Source organism: Triticum urartu, chromosome 6A (genome assembly GCF_056163025.1).
Source record: "Triticum urartu cultivar PI428250 chromosome 6A, HENAU_Tu73, whole genome shotgun sequence".
Taxonomy (NCBI): Eukaryota; Viridiplantae; Streptophyta; class Magnoliopsida; order Poales; family Poaceae; genus Triticum; species Triticum urartu.
The window spans coordinates 573,965,432-573,984,448 of record NC_141878.1 but is presented as its reverse complement, the minus strand read 5'-3'; the positions used below and the strand labels follow the sequence as shown (position 1 = coordinate 573,984,448).

The 19,017-nt window shown below is 48.5% G+C and overlaps 1 protein-coding gene and 1 non-coding gene across 2 annotated transcripts; one reads left to right on the top strand and one right to left on the bottom strand.

Moving 5' to 3' along the window:
* Window positions 1-350: 350 nt before the first annotated feature.
* LOC125512865 (putative F-box/LRR-repeat protein At3g49150) lies at window positions 351-3,773 on the bottom strand. The gene is made up of 5 exons (XR_015608950.1): window positions 3,502-3,773; window positions 2,505-3,396; window positions 1,912-2,064; window positions 1,653-1,823; window positions 351-881 (listed from the first exon to the last, which is right to left on the bottom strand). It is a non-coding gene; the product is annotated as a putative F-box/LRR-repeat protein At3g49150 (transcript).
* A 1,368-nt stretch (window positions 3,774-5,141) lies between these two features.
* On the top strand, window positions 5,142-6,037 carry LOC147966495 (uncharacterized). Its single transcript, XM_087527276.1, has 2 exons — window positions 5,142-5,435; window positions 5,522-6,037. Exons 1-2 carry the CDS (start codon window positions 5,142-5,144, stop codon window positions 6,035-6,037), a joined length of 810 nt encoding a protein of 269 aa, XP_087383402.1.
* The last annotated feature ends 12,980 nt before the right edge of the window (window positions 6,038-19,017 follow it).

Below are 19,017 nucleotides of genomic sequence, written 5' to 3'. Positions count from 1 at the left end.
GCCCTGGCCTTTGTTTCTGTCACGGCGCTTATTTTCTCCACCAACCTCCCGGATGGTGCGCTGAAACAGGCAAACTCAAGATTTGAAACGCAAACACAGCAACATGGTAAAGAGAAGCTGCAACAAGGCGTCGCCGCCTGGTTTTAAACCAGGTTCAGGACCAACAACTCGTCGGAAAGAAAGCCCAGCAACTAAAATGCTTCTGCTAAAACTAAATAAAGCGAGACTTAACGTACTTCAAACCATTTTTCTGAGTTTCACCAAACAACGAACAAGGCAGGTTTCCAGCATAGTACCAAAAGATAGAAAGCAGGAAAAAAATGTGGCAGTAACAGCTAACAGGACCATCCTTATTCAGTATCAATATATCAAGAAGAATTTTGAATCAAGCTGAACAGACCATTTAGACAAAAAAAATATTTTGTCTGGCCTTTGTTTCTGTCACCGCAGTTATTTTCTCCAGCAAACTTCCTGGATGGTGCGATCAGACAGACAAACTCGAAGATTTGAAACACGGACACTGCAACAGGGTAAGAGAAGATGCAACAAAAGGTGTTGCCCCCTGGTTTTAAACCAAGTTCAGGTCCAACCACTCATCCAAAAGAATGCGGAATGCCCAGCAGCTAAAATCCATTTTCATGAGTTTCACCAAACAACAAACACGCAGGTTTCCAGTACAGTGCCAAAGGATAGAAAGCTGGAAACTAAATATGGTGGTAACAACTAACAGGACTGTCGTTACAGACATATTCAGAGAGACACACAATGCTTCAGACCACCATCACAAGCGAGCATGTATCACATCTCAAGCGGTGTCAGGGGGACGCCTGGTTCTGCGGTAGACCGAGGCAAGGGACCCATAGGCTTCTGGAAACCGAAACCTATGCAAAACATGACGATGCAGTAAGTTTGGTTTTGAATTCCAAGATCTCAACTGACATAGACAGATAATAGCTTGCCTAGCAGTTTGATGTAGAAGAACTATCATGCAACTTTAGCAACTGTTTTTTCTCTCAATGTGGCATCGACCAAATTTTATTTTTTACACAAAAGTTTAGCATTGTGACAGCAACATATTACATATATGATCACTCAGATACATCAGCACTCAAGAGGGTTTCAGACTTCAGACAGTAGTGAGACAGGCATGCAATTTGGCCATCAAACACTAGTCATGAAACTGACAACAGGCTAGTAACAACAGTGAAACAAATGAGGCAGTACACTATCACCCCTCAGTTGAAGATTTTTAGAAAATTTAATGTGCCAACTAGAACAAGAGCAAAGATAAAACTCAATTTCAAGACGAAAATGACTACTATTTCCATCAGTAATTAAACAGTAAAAGAACACAGGATCAAACCCAAATGATTTTTGCATGGATGGAACAGATTTACAGAAACAACAGATTTATAGGCACAACGGCAATGGTAACTATTGTATTATCACCAGTAATAACAAAGCAATTAATTTCGGTGAAACCTAACAGTCGTTCTGAACTACGCCAGCACACAATCCAATAATGGACACTGAATATAAATAGATTTCAAAAGGGTCTCATATACTCTTGAGTGTTATTTAATTCCAACAGAGATGATAAAACAAGTAGGAATATCATAGGAAAAAATGAAGAAATGACAAAGGTTACTTACGGTATGAGTGATGCTAATTTGATCACGAAGTATGCCACATGTACTCAAGAACTTCAGAATTTGGTGAACTCCCTCATCGACCTTTCTACATTCAATGTTGACAACCTTAAGGTGCGAGCATACAAATGATTGCTCTATCTTTTCTTCTGCTCCTGTTGCTCTAACGAATTTCTGTGATACAATTTAGTTAGATCAACGGAATATACATAATAGTTCCTTTAACAGTACAACAATGTCTTCATATATATATAGGTTATACCTCAGTGCTACCAAGCTGAAGAGTGAGCACCTCAAGAACTGGAGAGTGTTGGAGAATGCACAGTAGGTCAATAGTCGTAAACCACTCATTGAGTGATAGAGTCTTTAGTTTGTCAAATATAGGGCAGCATTCTAAATCCCATCTATAGATAAACTGCACAAATAGCAAGCAAACAAAATGGAACTTTAAGACTCTAGAAGAAATAATTTCCGGTAGTAGGAACATTGGGTAGATACTTTAATTTCAAACTACCAAATAGCAAAGGAACAAAAAAGAACAGTGAGACTCAAGAAGGCGAAACAATTTAAGTAAGTAGGAAGTTTGGGTAGATACTTTGATTTCAGGCATAAAGAAAGACAGAACTACAGCTCAAGCCCTGGAAATACATTTTATCCAATCAAGCTACAATGTTATTAAAATTATTAATTTAAAACCAATTGGTGGAGATAAAAGTAGCAACCTTTGGTAATGAGAACATGTATATGCAGGTCTAACAGTGGACAGAGATGTTACAAAGAATCCATGGGTGGCACATAACAACAAGAGTAAAAAAGGAAGTGTAAATGTACCAGTTCGAAATAAGCATCGCCTACCAACTCCAAATTCACAGCATTGGACAAACCATGGAGAAGCACACCTTCATCAACTGGATAAGCATGACAGCTACAGTCCTCATACTCACAGTTCTGTCGGTTACTATGACAAGAATCATAGCAACTATTGTGAAGCCAAACATAAGCTGTTTCTAGAGATGGCATGTATTCAAGGGAAGGGGTCAAGCCATCAAAATTATCAAGTTGCAGTGAGATAAGACCCGGAGCAAATATCCGAATGTGAAACTTCGTAGGGAAGGAACAAAAGTCGGTAATGCAGAGACGCTTTAGCGATTTGGAAGATATCCTGCGTGCATCAATGTAGCAATCTTGCATCTCTAGTTCCTCCAATACCGAGCAGCGCGAGAAATTCAGAGTGGAGCGTTTTAGGTCAACCCGATTAAGGTGTAGGATCTTCTAGTGCTGGGAGATGAGAGGCACATCGAGTACTAGTGGGTCATATTCAATGTCATTATCATCATCTTCTTCAATAGCAACACTGAGCTGGAGCTCCTTAACTTGGCACTTTAGAGCATACTGGATCAACAGCATGGTGTTTGTGTATGTGCGCTCATCATCATCATCATCATCAAGACAGCCAACGATCTTGCACTTGTCGAGAGGCGAGTCCCCGTGGAGGTGGATGAAGAGCTTCACCAGCTGTTTGAAACGTTCGGAGCTCGGGAAACTCGACTGGTCAAAGATGAGGGGCAGGCTGGTGGTGCGCCTGCAATGGTCGCGCCACCCGGTGTCGAGCACGCAAGTTTGCAGAGCATCAGCCGCAGGCAGAAAGGACAGCACGTGCCGGAGGAGGTCGTCAGTGAGGTCGTCGAATTGACACCTGCCGCTCGCCGCAGTCTTGTTGAGCATTCCGTCGAACAGGTGGCGCGCCCTGCGGGAGCGGAAGAATAAATGAATCAGCAGAAACACGAGAAAAGTGGGGAGTGTAGCATCACCGAATCAGGGAATCCCTTGATCCAAGAGCAGGCAGCATCACCTGAGCTCGGCTCGTGAACCCAATCCAAGAGCAGGCAGCACCGACCGACTTCTCCGGCCCAAGTCAGCACCGAGGTCTCCAAGCTCGTGGAGGAGCTCCCGCCCCTGGCGTCCACTTCCCTCGGCGTCTTCGGGTGCGTGCTCGGGGGCTTCTTCCGGAGCCGCCGGAGCTCCCTGCGCCGGTGAGCGAGAGGGCGGAGGAGCGAGCGCGGCGCGAGGTGGATAGTGGAAATGAATTTATTTTTTTGAGGAACCAGTGATTCTTGAGATGGGCTGTGTGATATCAGTGAAGGTCTTGGCCCAGCTCATGGATTAAGAAATCGCTGACATCTGCAGCACTCTTGCCAGCTTGGCCCAGCTTCTGGTCTTTTTTTCTCTCAACAAAAAAGAAAAGAGAGATCACTCGCTCTCGAGCTGGCTGCTCTCTTCTCTTGTCAGGAGAGAGGGAGATCGTCAAGGGCGTGTTTGGTTGCCCGCATTAGGCCCAGCCTGGCTTGGGCGGGAAGAATTCAGCCCGTTTGGTTTCCTGCATTCATCATGCGGCTCGCATCGCATGAAACTTAAAGCATGTCTAGGCCAGGCCCAGGGGAAACTCATGAACCGGCAATAGCTCGCGAGCCTGGCTCGCGCGAGGCAGGGGAGGGCGACGCGCTTCTCCCCTCGTGCGAGCAGGGGAGATGGTGCGAGCTCGCCTGCGTCGCCGAAAAATCGGCGGGAGAATTTCGGCTCACCTGGAGCCTCTCCACCCCTATTTAGCCCCTCCCTCACCGCCCCAACTCCCGCCACCATTCTTCCTCCGTTCGCGCTTTTCCGCCGATGCGCATCGGCACCGACAAGCAGGTAAGCGGCGCATCTTCATCGCCCGGCGGTCCACGGCGTCGGAGCTCCTTCACCGGCCGGCGTTCATCTTCCACCATCATCCCCCCTCGTCCTCAAGCTGCAGCCATGGCCTCTGTGAGTTCAATCCCCCTTTCTCTCCGTTCCTTCTAGCTAGATCTGAGTTGCAGCTAGGGTATGATCTAGATGCATGGTTGATTAGTGGTCTGATCTGTGAGCTGATATGGTTGGTTGCTATGATGCGGTTGCAATTTATGGTAGGGCTAGATGTTCAAGTATGTGGTAGGCTAGATTAGTAGTAGAGTTTGAAGTTGAACCTTGTGCCTGTGTTGAATCATGCTTAGATCTGTGATTTGTAGCTATTGGTGGTCCATTTGTAGCATGCTATTTGTTGTAGATGTATGTTCCTGCTCAAAGATTGTCTAGTATGCTTAGTATGATGGTGATGAAGCATGTGCTTGCTATGATAGTGATGAACCATGTACATGTATGCTCCTGCTTTCATGGATTGTTCGGTATGTTGTGTGCTATGCTCACTGTCAATGTGTGCTACGATTGTAGGACATGACTACGCAAACACAAGATCTTAGTCAGGCCCTTGTTGTGTCCGACAGCCAGTTTGCTCCATCGTTTGTCGAGGACTCGCAGCCTATGTCCTAGATGGCACCTGATTCAGAGGTGTTCGAGTCTGATTCCCTCTATGTGCCAGTAGTGCTCGTTGAGCCAACTCCTACTGTTGCTGCTGCTGCCGCTGCAATCAAGCTAGCAGCAGCAAAGGCAAAGAAGGATGGTAGGTCGAACAACATGAAGTGGAAGCCATTCATGTCCACGTTCGTGCTGAACAAGATGTGTGAGCTCATCTCTAGTGGAGTTAGGACTGACAAGGGCTTCAAGGAGGTGCACTTGAACACCGTTGCGAAGCAGGTGTTCAAGTTCTGTGGGCAAGAGATGTCTGCCACCCAGGTGTACAACCACCTGAGGAAGTGGAGAAGTCGATGGATCCAAGTGTCCAAGCTGAGAGACCTTAGCGGCGCCTCATGGGATGAGAACACTTGCTCCATAGTTCTGGAGGTAGAGCACTACGCCGGCCATGTCGCGGTTAGCTCACAGCCCTCTTCCTTTTCATACTGTCCACCATTGTCTACTCCTAATTGCAACTAACAACACTTGTATTTCATTCTTAGGACCACCCAAGGGACGTTGAGTTCCTCAACACACTCATCCAGAACTACAACCAGATGCAACACATCTTCTCCTTCGGGCTGGCAACTGGGAAGCATGCCATGGGCTCGGGTGAGCCTCTTGGTTCTCCCATGCCAGACTTCCCTGGGACACCGGACGTCAAGGTCATTGATGGCCCTGACAAGCCCACTGCGAAGCCCTTCGACAAGCCATTTGACCCCGTCCATGATAGGAAGAGGAAGAGAGGAGGCCTAATGGAGGAGGAGATCAATGTCTTTTGCAGCATGACTGAGGCGGTGAAGGAGGTGGCAACAACCATGAGGGAGTGCAAGCCCCTCGACATCCACCATGACCTGTATGGCGCTGTCATGACCCAGGGTGGATTCAGCGACGAGGCTCTCATGGCAGCTCTCAGCCACCTGCTTGACAACAAGGCCCAGGGTGTTGGGTTCGTTGCCATGGCCCACGCTCACAGGGTGCTGTGGCTCAGGAGCTGGCTGGGCAAGCACTACTACTAGAGTAGTGCTGCCTGTGAGCGTGCATGATCCCCGACGGCAATGGCGGTGGTGACGACGACGACGATGATGATGAAGACGTACATTTTGTGTAGCTAGGGCTCAAAAACTATTTGATGGTCTGTATATTTTGGTGAGGTGGTATATACTAACCCCTCACGCTGATGGTGAACTTGCGGTGGTAGGATGACACTCTCTTTTGGATGTGGTGGTAGGTTAACACCAAGGTAGTGCTAGGTTGAACTTGCTATGCCGTATGATCATGCATGCTTTACTTCTCTTCTGCTCCATTGTTGTTTGTGTGCTACTTTGCTTGCTACTTGTGCTCCATTGATTTGCTGCTTCAACTCTTGCTCTTGTGCATTGCTAGGGCAAGTGGTATGCCGTGTTCATCGGTGAGGTTCCAGGGGTTTATAGTTTATGGGAAGAAGCCAATGCACAAGTGGCATCGTATAGCAACAGCAACTATAGAGGGCTCAAGACTAGGCAGGCAGCAGAACAAGCTTACTCCGCCTGGGTGCGAAAGCACGGAGGCAACAGTGTCGACCGTGCCAAGGATGGAGTTGTCAAAGTAGAAGCTGCTAAGGTGGACCGTCAGTTCGGCCTGAAGCTGAAGAACTTCATTGTCTTCGCCCAGTGCGTCACCATTGTTGTGTTGTGGCATTGGTGTGCTAGGTGTGATCATTGTGGGTAAGCTCACCAACTAGGGTACAAGGTAAGCACAACATGTACGCCGTATGCAACCAAACGCCGTGTTCATGTGCCGCTAGGGCCAATGCAGCCAACCAAACAAAGTGCACTTGCGTATTACCTAATACAGGGACTAGGGATCGCTACAAAAAAAGACACATCCGTGACATTTTGGGCCGAACGAAAAAAAATTCCGTCATACATATGACACTTCTATGACGATAATTGTGACAAAACCCGGTATCATCATAGATGTGGTGGGCTCCTACTTCTATGACAAAAAATCATGACAGAAAATGGGCTTTTCGTCCTGGGCGGGCCGGAGACGCAGCTGCATGACATTCTTTGGGCCGTCCATGACGGAAAAAACCGTGGTAGAAGCGAGGGGGAGGAAAATTTCGGGGAGTTCCCGGTTACGGTGGGAGGTCGGGGGCCGAGCGATGCGCGTTTCTCTCGTACACGTACGCGCGTCTGTGCGAGGCGTTGGCTCTAACTGAACCCGAACAAGGCGTTGGGCTCTAACTGAACCCGAGCGATTGCACTGCAGGCTACGCGTTACTGAACCCGAGCGATCGATCGATGGCTGTTAACTGAACCCGATCGAGTGATTCCTTGGCTACTGCTGCTAACTGAAGCCGATCGATGCTACCTCTGGATGAACAGTGAGTGTTGCAGGGGGGGGGGTTGGATGAACAGTTCCCGGTGGGGGTGGATGAACAGGACCCCGTGGTGTTGCCTCTGGATGAATAGGACCCCGATCGATCGAGCCGGTTGGGGCTGGATGAACAGGACCCCGTGGAGGGCTGGATGAACAGGACCACCCCGTGGAGGGCTGGATGAACAATAGACGGTGGAGGGCAGGATGAACAGTAGCCCGTGGAGGGGTGGTTGAACAGGAGCCCGTGGAGAGGGTGTTGGGGATCGTAGCAGAATTTAAAATTTTCTACGCATCACCAAGATCAATCTATGGAGTATTCTAGCAATGAGGGGAATAGGAGTGCATCTACATACCCTTGTAGATCATGAGCGGAAGCGTTCAAGTGAACGGGGTTGATGGAGTCGTACTCGTCGTGATCCAAATCACCGATGATCCTACCGCCGAACGGACGGCACCTCCGCGTTCAACACACGTACGGTTGGGGAAGACGTCTCCTCCTTCTTGATCCCGCAAGGGGGAAGGAGAAGTTGATGGAGATCCAGCAGCACGACGGCGTGGTGGTGCATGCAGCAGGGTCTCGGCAGGGCTTCGCTAAGCACCAACGAGAGGGAGAGGTGTTACGGGAGGGAGAGGGAGGCGCTAGGGGCTAGGGTGCGCAGCCCTCCCTCCCCCTCTTTATATAGGGGCCCTTGGGGGGCGCCGGCCCCTCTAGATCCCATCTAGAGGGGGGCAGCGGCCAAGGGGGGTGGCTTGCCCCCCAAGCCAAGTGGGGCGCCCCCACCCCTAGGGTTCCCAAACCCTAGGCGCAGGGGAGGCCCAAGGGGGGTGCACCAGCCCACCTGGGGCTGGTTCCCCTCCCACTTCAGCCCATGGGGCCCTCCGGGATAGGTGTCCCCACCCGGTGGACCCCCGGGACCCTTCCGGTGGTCCCGGTACAATACTGGTGACCCCCGAAACATTCCCGATGGTCGAAACTGGACTTCCTATATATAAATCTTTACCTCTGGACCATTCTAGAACTCCTCGTGACGTCCCGGATCTCATCCGGGACTCCGAACAACTTTCAGGTTACTGCATACTAATATCTCTACAACCCTAGCGTCACCGAACCTTAAGTGTGTAGACCCTATGGGTTCGGGAGACACGCAGACATGACCGAGACGCCTCTCCGGTCAATAACCAACAACGGGATCTGGATACCCATGTTGGCTCCCACATGCTCCACGATGATCTCATCGGATGAACCACGATGTCGAGGATTCAATCAATCCTGTATACAATTCCCTTTGTCAATCGGTACGTTACTTGCCCGAGACTCGATCGTCGGTATCCCAATACCTTGTTCAATCTCGTTACCGGCAAGTCACTTTACTCGTACAGTAATGCATGATCCCGTGACCAACCCCTTGGTCACATTGAGCTCATTATGATGATGCATTACCGAGTGGGCCCAGAGATACCTCTTCGTCATACGGAGTGTCAAATCCCAGTCTCGATTCATGCCAACCCAACAGACACTTTCGAAGATACCCGTAGTGCACCTTTATAGTCACCCAGTTACGTTGTGACGTTTGGCACACCCAAAGCACTCCTACGGTATCCGGGAGTTGCACAATCTCATGGTCTAAGGAAATGATACTTGACATTGGAAAAGCTCTAGCAAACGAACTACACGATCTTTGTGCTATGCTTAGGTTTGGGTCTTGTCCATCACATCATTCTCCTAATGATGTGATCCCGTTATCAATGACATCCAATGTCCATAGTCAGGAAATCACGACTATCTGTTGATCAACGAGGTAGTCAACTAGAGGCTCACTAGGGACACGTTGTGGTCTATGTATTCACACATGTATTACGATTTCTGGATAACATAATTATAGCATGAATAATAGACAATTATCATGAACAAAGAAATATAATAATAACCATTTTATTATTGCCTCTAGGGCATATTTCCAACAGTCTCCCACTTGCACTAGAGTCACTAATCTAGTTACATTGTGATGAATCGAACGCCCATGGAATTCTGGTGTTGATCATGTTTTGCTCTAGGGAGAGGTTTAGTCAACGGATCTGCTACATTCAGGTCCGTATGTACTTTACAAATCTCTATGTCTCCATTTTGAACACTTTCAGGAATGGAGTTGAAGCGACGCTTGATATGCCTGGTCTTCCTGTGAAGCTTGGGCTCCTTGGCAAGGGCAATAGCTCCAGTGTTATCACAGAAGAGAGTCATCGGGTCCGACGCATTGGGTATGACTCCTAGGTCGGTAATGAACTCCTTCACCCAGACTCCTTCTTGTGCTGCCTCCGAGGCTGCCATGTACTCTGCTTCACATGTAGATCCTGCCACGACGCTTTTCTTGCAACTGCACCAGCTTACTGCCCCACCATTCAAAATATACACGTATCCGGTTTGTGACTTAGAGTCATCCAGATCTGTGTCGAAGCTAGTGTCGACGTAACCCTTTATGACGAGCTCTTCGTCACCTCCATAAACGAGAAACATATCCTTGGTCCTTTTCAGGTACTTCAGGATGTTTTTGACCGTTGTCCAGTGTTCCTTGCCGGGATTACTTTGGTACCTACCTACCAAACTTACGGCAAGGTTTACATCAGGTCTGGTACACAGCATGGCATACATAATAGACCCTATGGCTGAGGCATAGGGGATGACACTCATCTCTTCTATATATTCTGCCGTGGTCGGGCATTGAGTCGTGCTCAATCGCACACCTTGCAATACAGGCAAGAACCCCTTCTTGGACTGATCCATATTGAACTTCTTCAATATCTTGTCAAGGTACGTACTTTGTGAAAGACCGATGAGGCGTCTCGATCTATCTCTATAGATCTTAATGCCTAATATATAAGCAGCTTCTCCAAGGTCCTTCATTGAAAAACACTTGTTCAAGTAGGCCTTTATGCTTTCCAAGAATTCTATATCATTTCCCATCAACAGTATGTCATCCACATATAATATGAGAAATGCTACAGAGCTCCCACTCACTTTCTTGTAAATGCAGGCTTCTCCATAAGTCTGCATAAACCCAAACACTTTGATCATCTCATCAAAGCGAATGTTCCAACTCCGAGATGCTTGCACCAGCCCATAGATTGAGCGTTGGAGCTTGCACACCTTGTTAGCATTCTTAGGATCGACAAAACCTTCCGGCTTCATCATATACAATTCTTCCTTAAGAAAGCTGTTAAGGAATGCCGTTTTGACGTCCATTTGCCATATCTCATAATCATAGAATGCGGCAATTGCTAGCATGATTCGGACGGACTTCAGCTTAGCTACGGGTGAGAAAGTCTCATCATAGTCAACCCCTTGAACTTGTCGATAACCCTTAGCGACAAGTCGAGCCTTATAGATGGTCACATTACCATCCGCGTATGTCTTCTTTTTAAAGATCCATTTATTTTCTATGGCTCGCCGATCATCGGGCAAGTCAGTCAAAGTCCATACTTCGTTTTCATACATGGATTCTATCTCGGATTTCATGGCTTCTAGCCATTTGTTGGAATCTGGGCCCGCCATCGCTTCTTCATAGTTCGAAGGTTCACCGTTGTCTAACAACATGATTTCCAGGACAGGGTTGCCGTACCACTCTGGTGCGGAATGTGTCCTTGTGGACCTAAGAAGTTCAGTAGGAGCTTGATCCGAAGTGTCTTGATCATCATCATTAACCTCCTCTCTAATCGGTGCAGGCACCACAGGAACATTTTCCTGAGCTGCGCTACTCTCCGCTTCAAGAGGCAGTACTTCATCAAGCTCTACTTTTCTCCCACTTACTTCTTTCGAGAGAAACTCTTTCTCTAGAAAGGATCCATCTTGGCAACAAAGATCTTGCCTTCGGATCTGAGGTAGAAGGTATACCCAATGGTTTCCTTAGGGTATCCTATGAAGACGCATTTTTCCGACTTGGGTTCGAGCTTTTCAGGTTGAAGTTTCTTGACATAAGCATCGCATCCCCAAACTTTTAGAAACAACAGCGTAGGTTTCTTCCCAAACCATAATTCATACGGTGTCCTCTCAACGGATTTCGACGGAGCCCTATTTAAAGTGAATGCGGCAGTCTCTAAAGCATAGCCCCAAAATGAGAGTGGTAGATCGGTAAGAGACATCATAGATCGCACCATATCCAATAGAGTGCGATTACGACGTTCGGACACACCATTTCGCTGAGGTGTTCCAGGCGGCGTGAGTTGTGAAACGATTCCACATTTCCTGAGGTGCGTACCAAATTCGTGACTTAAATATTCTCCCCCATGATTTGATCGTAAGAACTTTATTTTTCTGTCACGTTGATTCTCAACCTCACTCTGAAATTCCTTGAACTTTTCAAAGGTCTCAGACTTGTGTTTCATTAAGTAGACATACCCATATCTACTCAAGTCATCAGTGAGAGTGAGAACATAGCGATAGCCATCGCAAGCCTCAACACTCATTGGACCGCACACATCAGTATGTATGATTTATAATAAGTTGGTTGCTCGCTCCATTGTTCCGGAGAACGGAGTCTTGGTCATTTTACCCATGAGGCATGGTTCGCACGTGTCAAATGATTCGTAATCAAGAGACTCTAAAAGTCCATCTGCATGGAGCTTCTTCATGCGTTTGACACCTATGTGACCAAGGCGGCAGTGCCACAAGTATGTGGAACTATCATTATCAACCTTACATCTTTTGGTATTCACACTATGAATATGTGTAACATTACGCTCGAGATTCATTAAGAATAAACCATTCACCAGCGGGGCATGACCATAAAAAATATCTCTCATATAAATAGAACAACCATTATTCTCGGATTTAAATGAGTAGCCATCTCAAATTAAACGAGATCCTGATACAATGTTCATGCTCAAAGTTGGAACTAAATAACAATTATTGAGGTTTAAAACTAATCCCGTAGGTAAATGTAGAGGCAGCGTGCCGACGGCGATCACATCGACCTTGGAACCATTCCCGACGCGCATCGTCACCTCGTCCTTCACCAGTCTCCGCTTATTCCGCAGCTCCTGCTTAGAGTTACAAATATGAGCAACCGCACCGGTATCAAATACCCAGGAGCTACTACGAGTACTGGTAAGGTACACATCAATTACATGTATATCACATATACCTTTAGTGTTGCTGGCCTTCTTGTCCGCTAAGTACTTGGGGCAGTTCCGCTTCCAGTGACCACTTCCCTTGCAATAAAAGCACTCAGTCTCAGGCTTGGGTCCATTCTTTGGCTTCCTCCCGGCAACTGGCTTACCGGGCGCGGCAACTCCCTTCCCGTCCTTCTTGAAGTTCTTCTTACCCTTGCCTTTCTTGAACTCAGTGGTTTTATTCACCATCAACACTTGATGTTCCTTTTTGATCTCCACCTCCGCTGATTTCAGCATTGAATATACCTCAGGAATGGTCTTTTCCATCCCCTGCATATTGAAGTTCATAACAAAGCTCTTGTAGCTTGGTAGAAGCTACTGAAGGATTCTGTCAATGACCGCGTCATCCGGGAGATTAACTCCCAGCTGAGTCAGACGGTTGTGCAACCCAGACATTTTGAGTATGTGCTCACTTACAGAACTATTTTCCTCCATCTTACAACTGAAGAACTTGTCGGAGACTTCATATCTCTCGACCCGGGCATGAGCTTGGAAAACCATTTTCAGCTCCTCGAACATCTCATATGCTCCATGTTGCTCAAAACGCTTTTGGAGCCCCAGTTCTAAGCTGTAAAGCATGCCGCACTGAACGAGGGAGTAATCATCAGCACGTGACTGATAAGCGTTCATAACGTCTTGGTTTGCTGGGAATGGTGCTTCACCTAGCGGTGCTTCTAGGACATAATCTTTCTTGGCAGCTATGAGGATGATCCTCAGGTTCCGGACCCAGTCCGTATAGTTGCTGCCATCATCTTTCAGCTTGGTTTTCTCTAGGAACGCGTTGAAGTTGAGGGCAACATTAGCGTGGGGCATTTGATCTACAAGACATAGTGTAAAGATTTTAGACTAAGTTCATGATAATTAAGTTCATCTAATCAAATTATTCAATGAACTCCCACTCAGATAGACATCCCTCTAGTCATCTAAGTGAAACATGATCCGAGGCAACTAGGCCATGTCCGATCATCACGTGAGACGGACTAGTCAACATCGGTGAACATCTACATGTTGATCGTATCTTCTATACGACTCATGCTCGACCTTTCGGTCCTCCGTGTTCCGAGGCCATGTCTGTACATGCTAGGCTCGTCAAGTCAACCTAGGTGTATTGCGTGTGTAAATCTGGCTTACACCCGTTGTATTCGAACATTAGAATCTATCACACCCGATCATCACGTGGTGCTTCGAAACAATGAACCTTCGCAACGGTGCACAGTTAGGGGGAACACTTTCTTGAAATTAATTCGAGGGATCATCTTATTTAAGCTACCGTCGTTCTAAGAAAATAAGATGTAAAACGTGATAAACATCACATGCAATCAAATAGTGACATGATATGGCCAATATCATTTTGCTCCTTTTGATCTCCATCTTCGAGGCACCATGATCATCGTCATCACCGGCACGACACCATGATCTCCATCATCGTGTCTTCATGAAGTTGTCACGTCAACTATTACTTCTACTACTATGGATAATGGTTTAGCAATAAAGTAAAGTAATTACATGACGTTATATGTTGACACGCAGGTCATAAATAAATTAAGACAACTCCTATGGCTCCTGCCGGTTGTCATACTCATCGACATGCAAGTCATGATTCCTATTACAAGAACATGATCATCTCATACATCACATATATCATTCATCACATCCTTTGTCCATATCACATCAGAAAACACTTGCTGCAAAAACAAGTTAGACGTCCTCTAATTGTTGTTGCAAGTTTTTACGTGGCTGCTGTAGGTTTCTAGCAAGAACGTTTCTTACCTACGCCAAAACCACAACGTGAATTGCCAATTTCTATTTACCCTTCATAAGGACCCTGTTCATCGAATCCGATCCGACTAAAGTGGGAGAGACAGACACCCGCCAGCCACCTTATGTAACTAGTGCATGTCAGTCGGTGGAACCAGTCTCATGTAAGCGTACGTGTAAGGTCGGTCCGGGCCGCTTCATCCCACAATGCCGTCAAATCAAGATAAGACTAGTAACGGCAAGATAATTGACAATATCGACGCACACAACTGCTTTGTGTTCTACTCGTGCATAGAAACTATGCATAGACCTAGCTCATGATGCCACTGTTGGGGATCGTAGCAGAATTTAAAATCTTCTATGCATCACCAAGATCAATCTATGGAGTATTCTAGCAATGAGGGGAATAGGAGTGCATCTACATACCCTTGTAGATCGCGAGCGGAAGCGTTCAAGTGAACGGGGTTAATGGAGTCGTACTCGTCGTGATCCAAATCACCGATGATCCTAGCGCCGAACAGACGACACCTCCGCGTTCAACACACGTACGGTTGGGGAAGACGTCTCCTCCTTCTTGATCCAACAAGGGGGAAGGAGAGGTTGATGGAGATCCAGCAGCACGACGGCGTGGTGGTGGATGCAGCAGGGTCTCGGCAGGGCTTCGCCAAGCACCAACGAGAGGGAGAGGTGTTACGGGAGGGAGAGGGAGGCGCCAGGGGCTACGGTGTGCAGCCCTCCCTTCCCCCTCTTTATATATGGGCCCTGGGGGGCGGCCCCTCTAGATCCCATCTAGAGGGGGGGTGGCGGCCAAGGGGGGTGGCTTGCCCCCCAAGCCAAGTGGGGCGCCCCCACCCCTAGGGTTCCCAAACCCTAGGCGCAGGGGAGGCCCAAGGGGGGTGCACCAGCCCACCTGGGGCTGGTTCCCCTCCCACTTCAGCCCATGGGGCCCTCCGGGATAGGTGTCCCCACCCGGTGGACCCCCGGGACCCTTCCGGTGGTCCCGGTACAATACTGGTGACCCCCGAAACATTCCCGATGGTCGAAAGTGGACTTCCTATATATAAATCTTTACCTCTGGACCATTCTAGAACTCCTTGTGACGTCCCGGATCTCATCCGGGACTCCGAACAACTTTCAGGTTACTGCATACTAATATCTCTACAACCCTAGCGTCACCGAACCTTAAGTGTGTAGACCCTACGGGTTCGGGAGACACGCAGACATGACCGAGACGCCTCTCCGGTCAATAACCAATAGCGGGATCTGGATACCCATGTTGGCTCCCACATGCTCCACGATGATCTCATCGGATGAACCACGATGTCGAGGATTCAATCAATCCTGTATACAATTCCCTTTGTCAATCGGTACGTTACTTGCCCGAGACTCGATCGTCGGTATCCCAATACCTTGTTCAATCTCGTTACCACAAGTCACTTTACTCGTACAGTAATGCATGATCCCGTGACCAACCCCTTGGTCACATTGAGCTCATTATGATGATGCATTACCGAGTGGGCCCAGAGATACCTCTCCGTCATACGGAGTGACAAATCCCAGTCTCGATTCGTGCCAACCCAACAGACACTTTCGGAGATACCCGTAGTGCACCTTTATAGTCACCCAGTTACGTTGTGACGTTTGGCACACCCAAAGCACTCCTACGGTATCCGGGAGTTGCACAATCTCATGGTCTAAGGAAATGATACTTGACATTGGAAAAGCTCTAGCAAACGAACTACACGATCATTGTGCTATGCTTAGGTTTGGGTCTTGCCCATCGCATCATTCTCCTAATGATGTGATCCCGTTATCAATGACATCCAATGTCCATAGTCAGGAAACCACGACTATATGTTGATCAACGAGCTAGTCAACTAGAGGCTCACTAGGGACATGTTGTGGTCTATGTATTCACACATGTATTACGATTTCCGGATAACACAATTATAGCATGAATAATAGACAATTATCATGAACAAAGAAATATAATAATAACCATTTTATTATTGCCTCTAGGGCATATTTCCAACAGAGGGGTGGTTGAACAGTAGCCGGTGGAGTAGCGCGCGGTGGAGACTGGATGAACAGGAGCTTGTGGATGAACAGTCGCAGGTGGAGGCTGGAGGAGGTCGACGGTGGATGAACAGTAGCTCATGGAGGCTGGAGGGGGTCGACGGTGGAGATGAACAGTATCCCGTGGAGTCCCGTTTTGCGGTACACCACACCCCTCCCGATGAACAGGACCCCCGTTTCGACCGTAGCGCTCCAACGCAAGTTCGTTTCCTCCGTTTCGCGGTACGCCACACCCCTCCCGATCAACAGGACCCCCGTTTCGACCGTAGGAGGTCCGTTTCCTCCGTTTTGCGGTACGCCACACCCCTCGCGATCAACAGGACCCCTGTTTCGACCGTAGGAGGTCCGTTTCCTCCGTTGTGCGGTACGCCAGGCCTTGTTTCCATCGCCTCTTCCGGCCAAGCCCTCCCGATGAACACGACCACGCATTCTGTTCCGACCCAGCCGTGTTGCCTCCCGATGAACACGACGCATTCCGTTGCCTCCCCATGAACACGACGATGACGTTGTTTCTCCGTTCCGACCCAGCCATGTCAACGAGCCCTCACCGTACGTATGCGCGAGTAGGCGTTCGAGACCCCGCCCGTATGTACACATACGTGGCCGTACTTTCTTTCTTGCACCCTGGCCGCTGTACGTACGTGTACATGCTACGTGCACGCCTCTACTACGACACGTGCGCGCCTCTACTACGACACGTGCACGCCTCTACATCGACCAGTATATATGTACGTACACGTTCGTGACCAGAATGACAACGCTACGTATGCTTCGACCAGGTGGGTCCCGACTGTCAGACACTTCCTTGCCTGCGAAGATGTAGCTGGTGGGTCCCAATAGTCAAGGGGCGAATCGTTTTTCTTTTTGCCCGGACGCACTTCCTTGCGTGCGAAGATGTAGCTGGTGGGTCCCAGCAGTCGGGGGGGCGGTGGGTCCTAGCAGTCAGGGGGGCGAATCATTTTGGTTTTCTTTTTTTTGCCCGGACGCACTTCCTTGCGTGCGAAGATGTAGCTGGTGGGTCCCAGCAGTCAGGGGGGCGAATCGTTTTTTTTGCCCAGACACACTTCCTTGCATGCGAAGGTGTAGCTGGTGGGTCCCAGCAGTCAGGGGGAAACAATTTTTTCGTGAAATACGGTGGCCCGTCCGGTGGGTCCCTGCTGTCAGGTGGAGGAATCATTATTTTCCGCGTAATAAGGAGGCACTTCCTTTCTGCCGCCGTGGACCCAGCTGTCAGCCTCTCCACGTACAGTCCACGTCCGATGGAAGTGTTCCTTGACCACATTGACCACACCGCACCGAGAGCACCAGAGCGGTGGACGATGGCGAGGCCTAGGAAGGGGACGACGCGGAGCCGGTGAAGACGCGGCAGTGGATGCCCATGCGGAGAGGAGTATGAGGGTTCACTCGTTCGGCTGCGGTGTGAGGCTACCGTCGCCGCAGGGCCTGGCCAGCGGTGGGAATAGTAGGGGGCGGTGAGGCCTCCGCGGCAGCACAGCCGGCCACGGGAGGCAGGAGCAGGCGGCACGACCGGCGCTGCTTTGGGTGGCTGGAGCAAGAAGACCATAGGTTGAAGAAGCACTATGGCCGTTGGATGGACATCGTACGGTCACTGCCGCTCGGGTCCAAGTAAGGCCACCGCTGCTACCCTCCTGTTGAAGCCAAGCTAGGCGGGTTGACCATTGACGGCCGGTTAGCTTCTTGGCGGCGACGTGGAGTCGGGGAGTTCTGCTGGAGAACAACGCTGCTTCTACTTAACTGCTGGTGCAGTTGGCTGACTGACACGTGGGCCCAACAGGCCACATGTCAGTTATGCAACTGCACCTGCAGTTTAGTCACTGAAGCTTCTGTTCGGCTCAGCGGGACACAGGTGGGTAGCTTCGGTTAATTAATTATACCTCCTTCGTCACCAAGCTTCCTCCTTCGTGGATCTCATTGGCACTCTTGATGTGGAAGAAAAGGCGAGAGCAAAGGACACACATGCTTGAGGAATTGAGGGAGGATCTAGTGCCAATATGGTACAGAAGAACTTCCAGCCCCACAAGTTCAAGAACAAGGGCAAGTTTGATGGTAAAGCAAAGTTTGATGGGAAGAACAAGGTTGTGCAACACATGAACTTCAAGAAGAAAGGTGTTTGTCATGTGGTGATCCTGATCATTGGGCTCCTAGTTGCCCTAATCGCTATGACAAGCTAGGCCGGTTAATTAATTATACCTCCAGCGCACCCCTTTTTAGTTGAAATGTAATGAAATCCGGCATGTTTATATGAAATCCGACCATGTATGAATGAATTTATTTCGATTAGTTCAAATTCCTGTATCACTGGCATTGGATGAACATGCAAAACAATACGTACTAGCATTATTCCTAGGGTGATCACCTCGTTTGCAGTAGTTTCACATGTACTCCCTCCGGTCCTTTCTAGTCTGCATACAAGTTTTGTCTGCAGTCAAAGTATCTCTACTTTGACCAATCTTATACAAAAAAGTATGCACTTACACAATGTGCGAAGTAAAAAGGAACAGAAGGAGTACAAAGAGTTTGAGCAGCTTTTTAGCGTTTATGTACATTGCAATCAAACACACAGGCCTGACAATCCATAGAGAACATTCAAAACAATCGATGATTATGCATCTCAGCG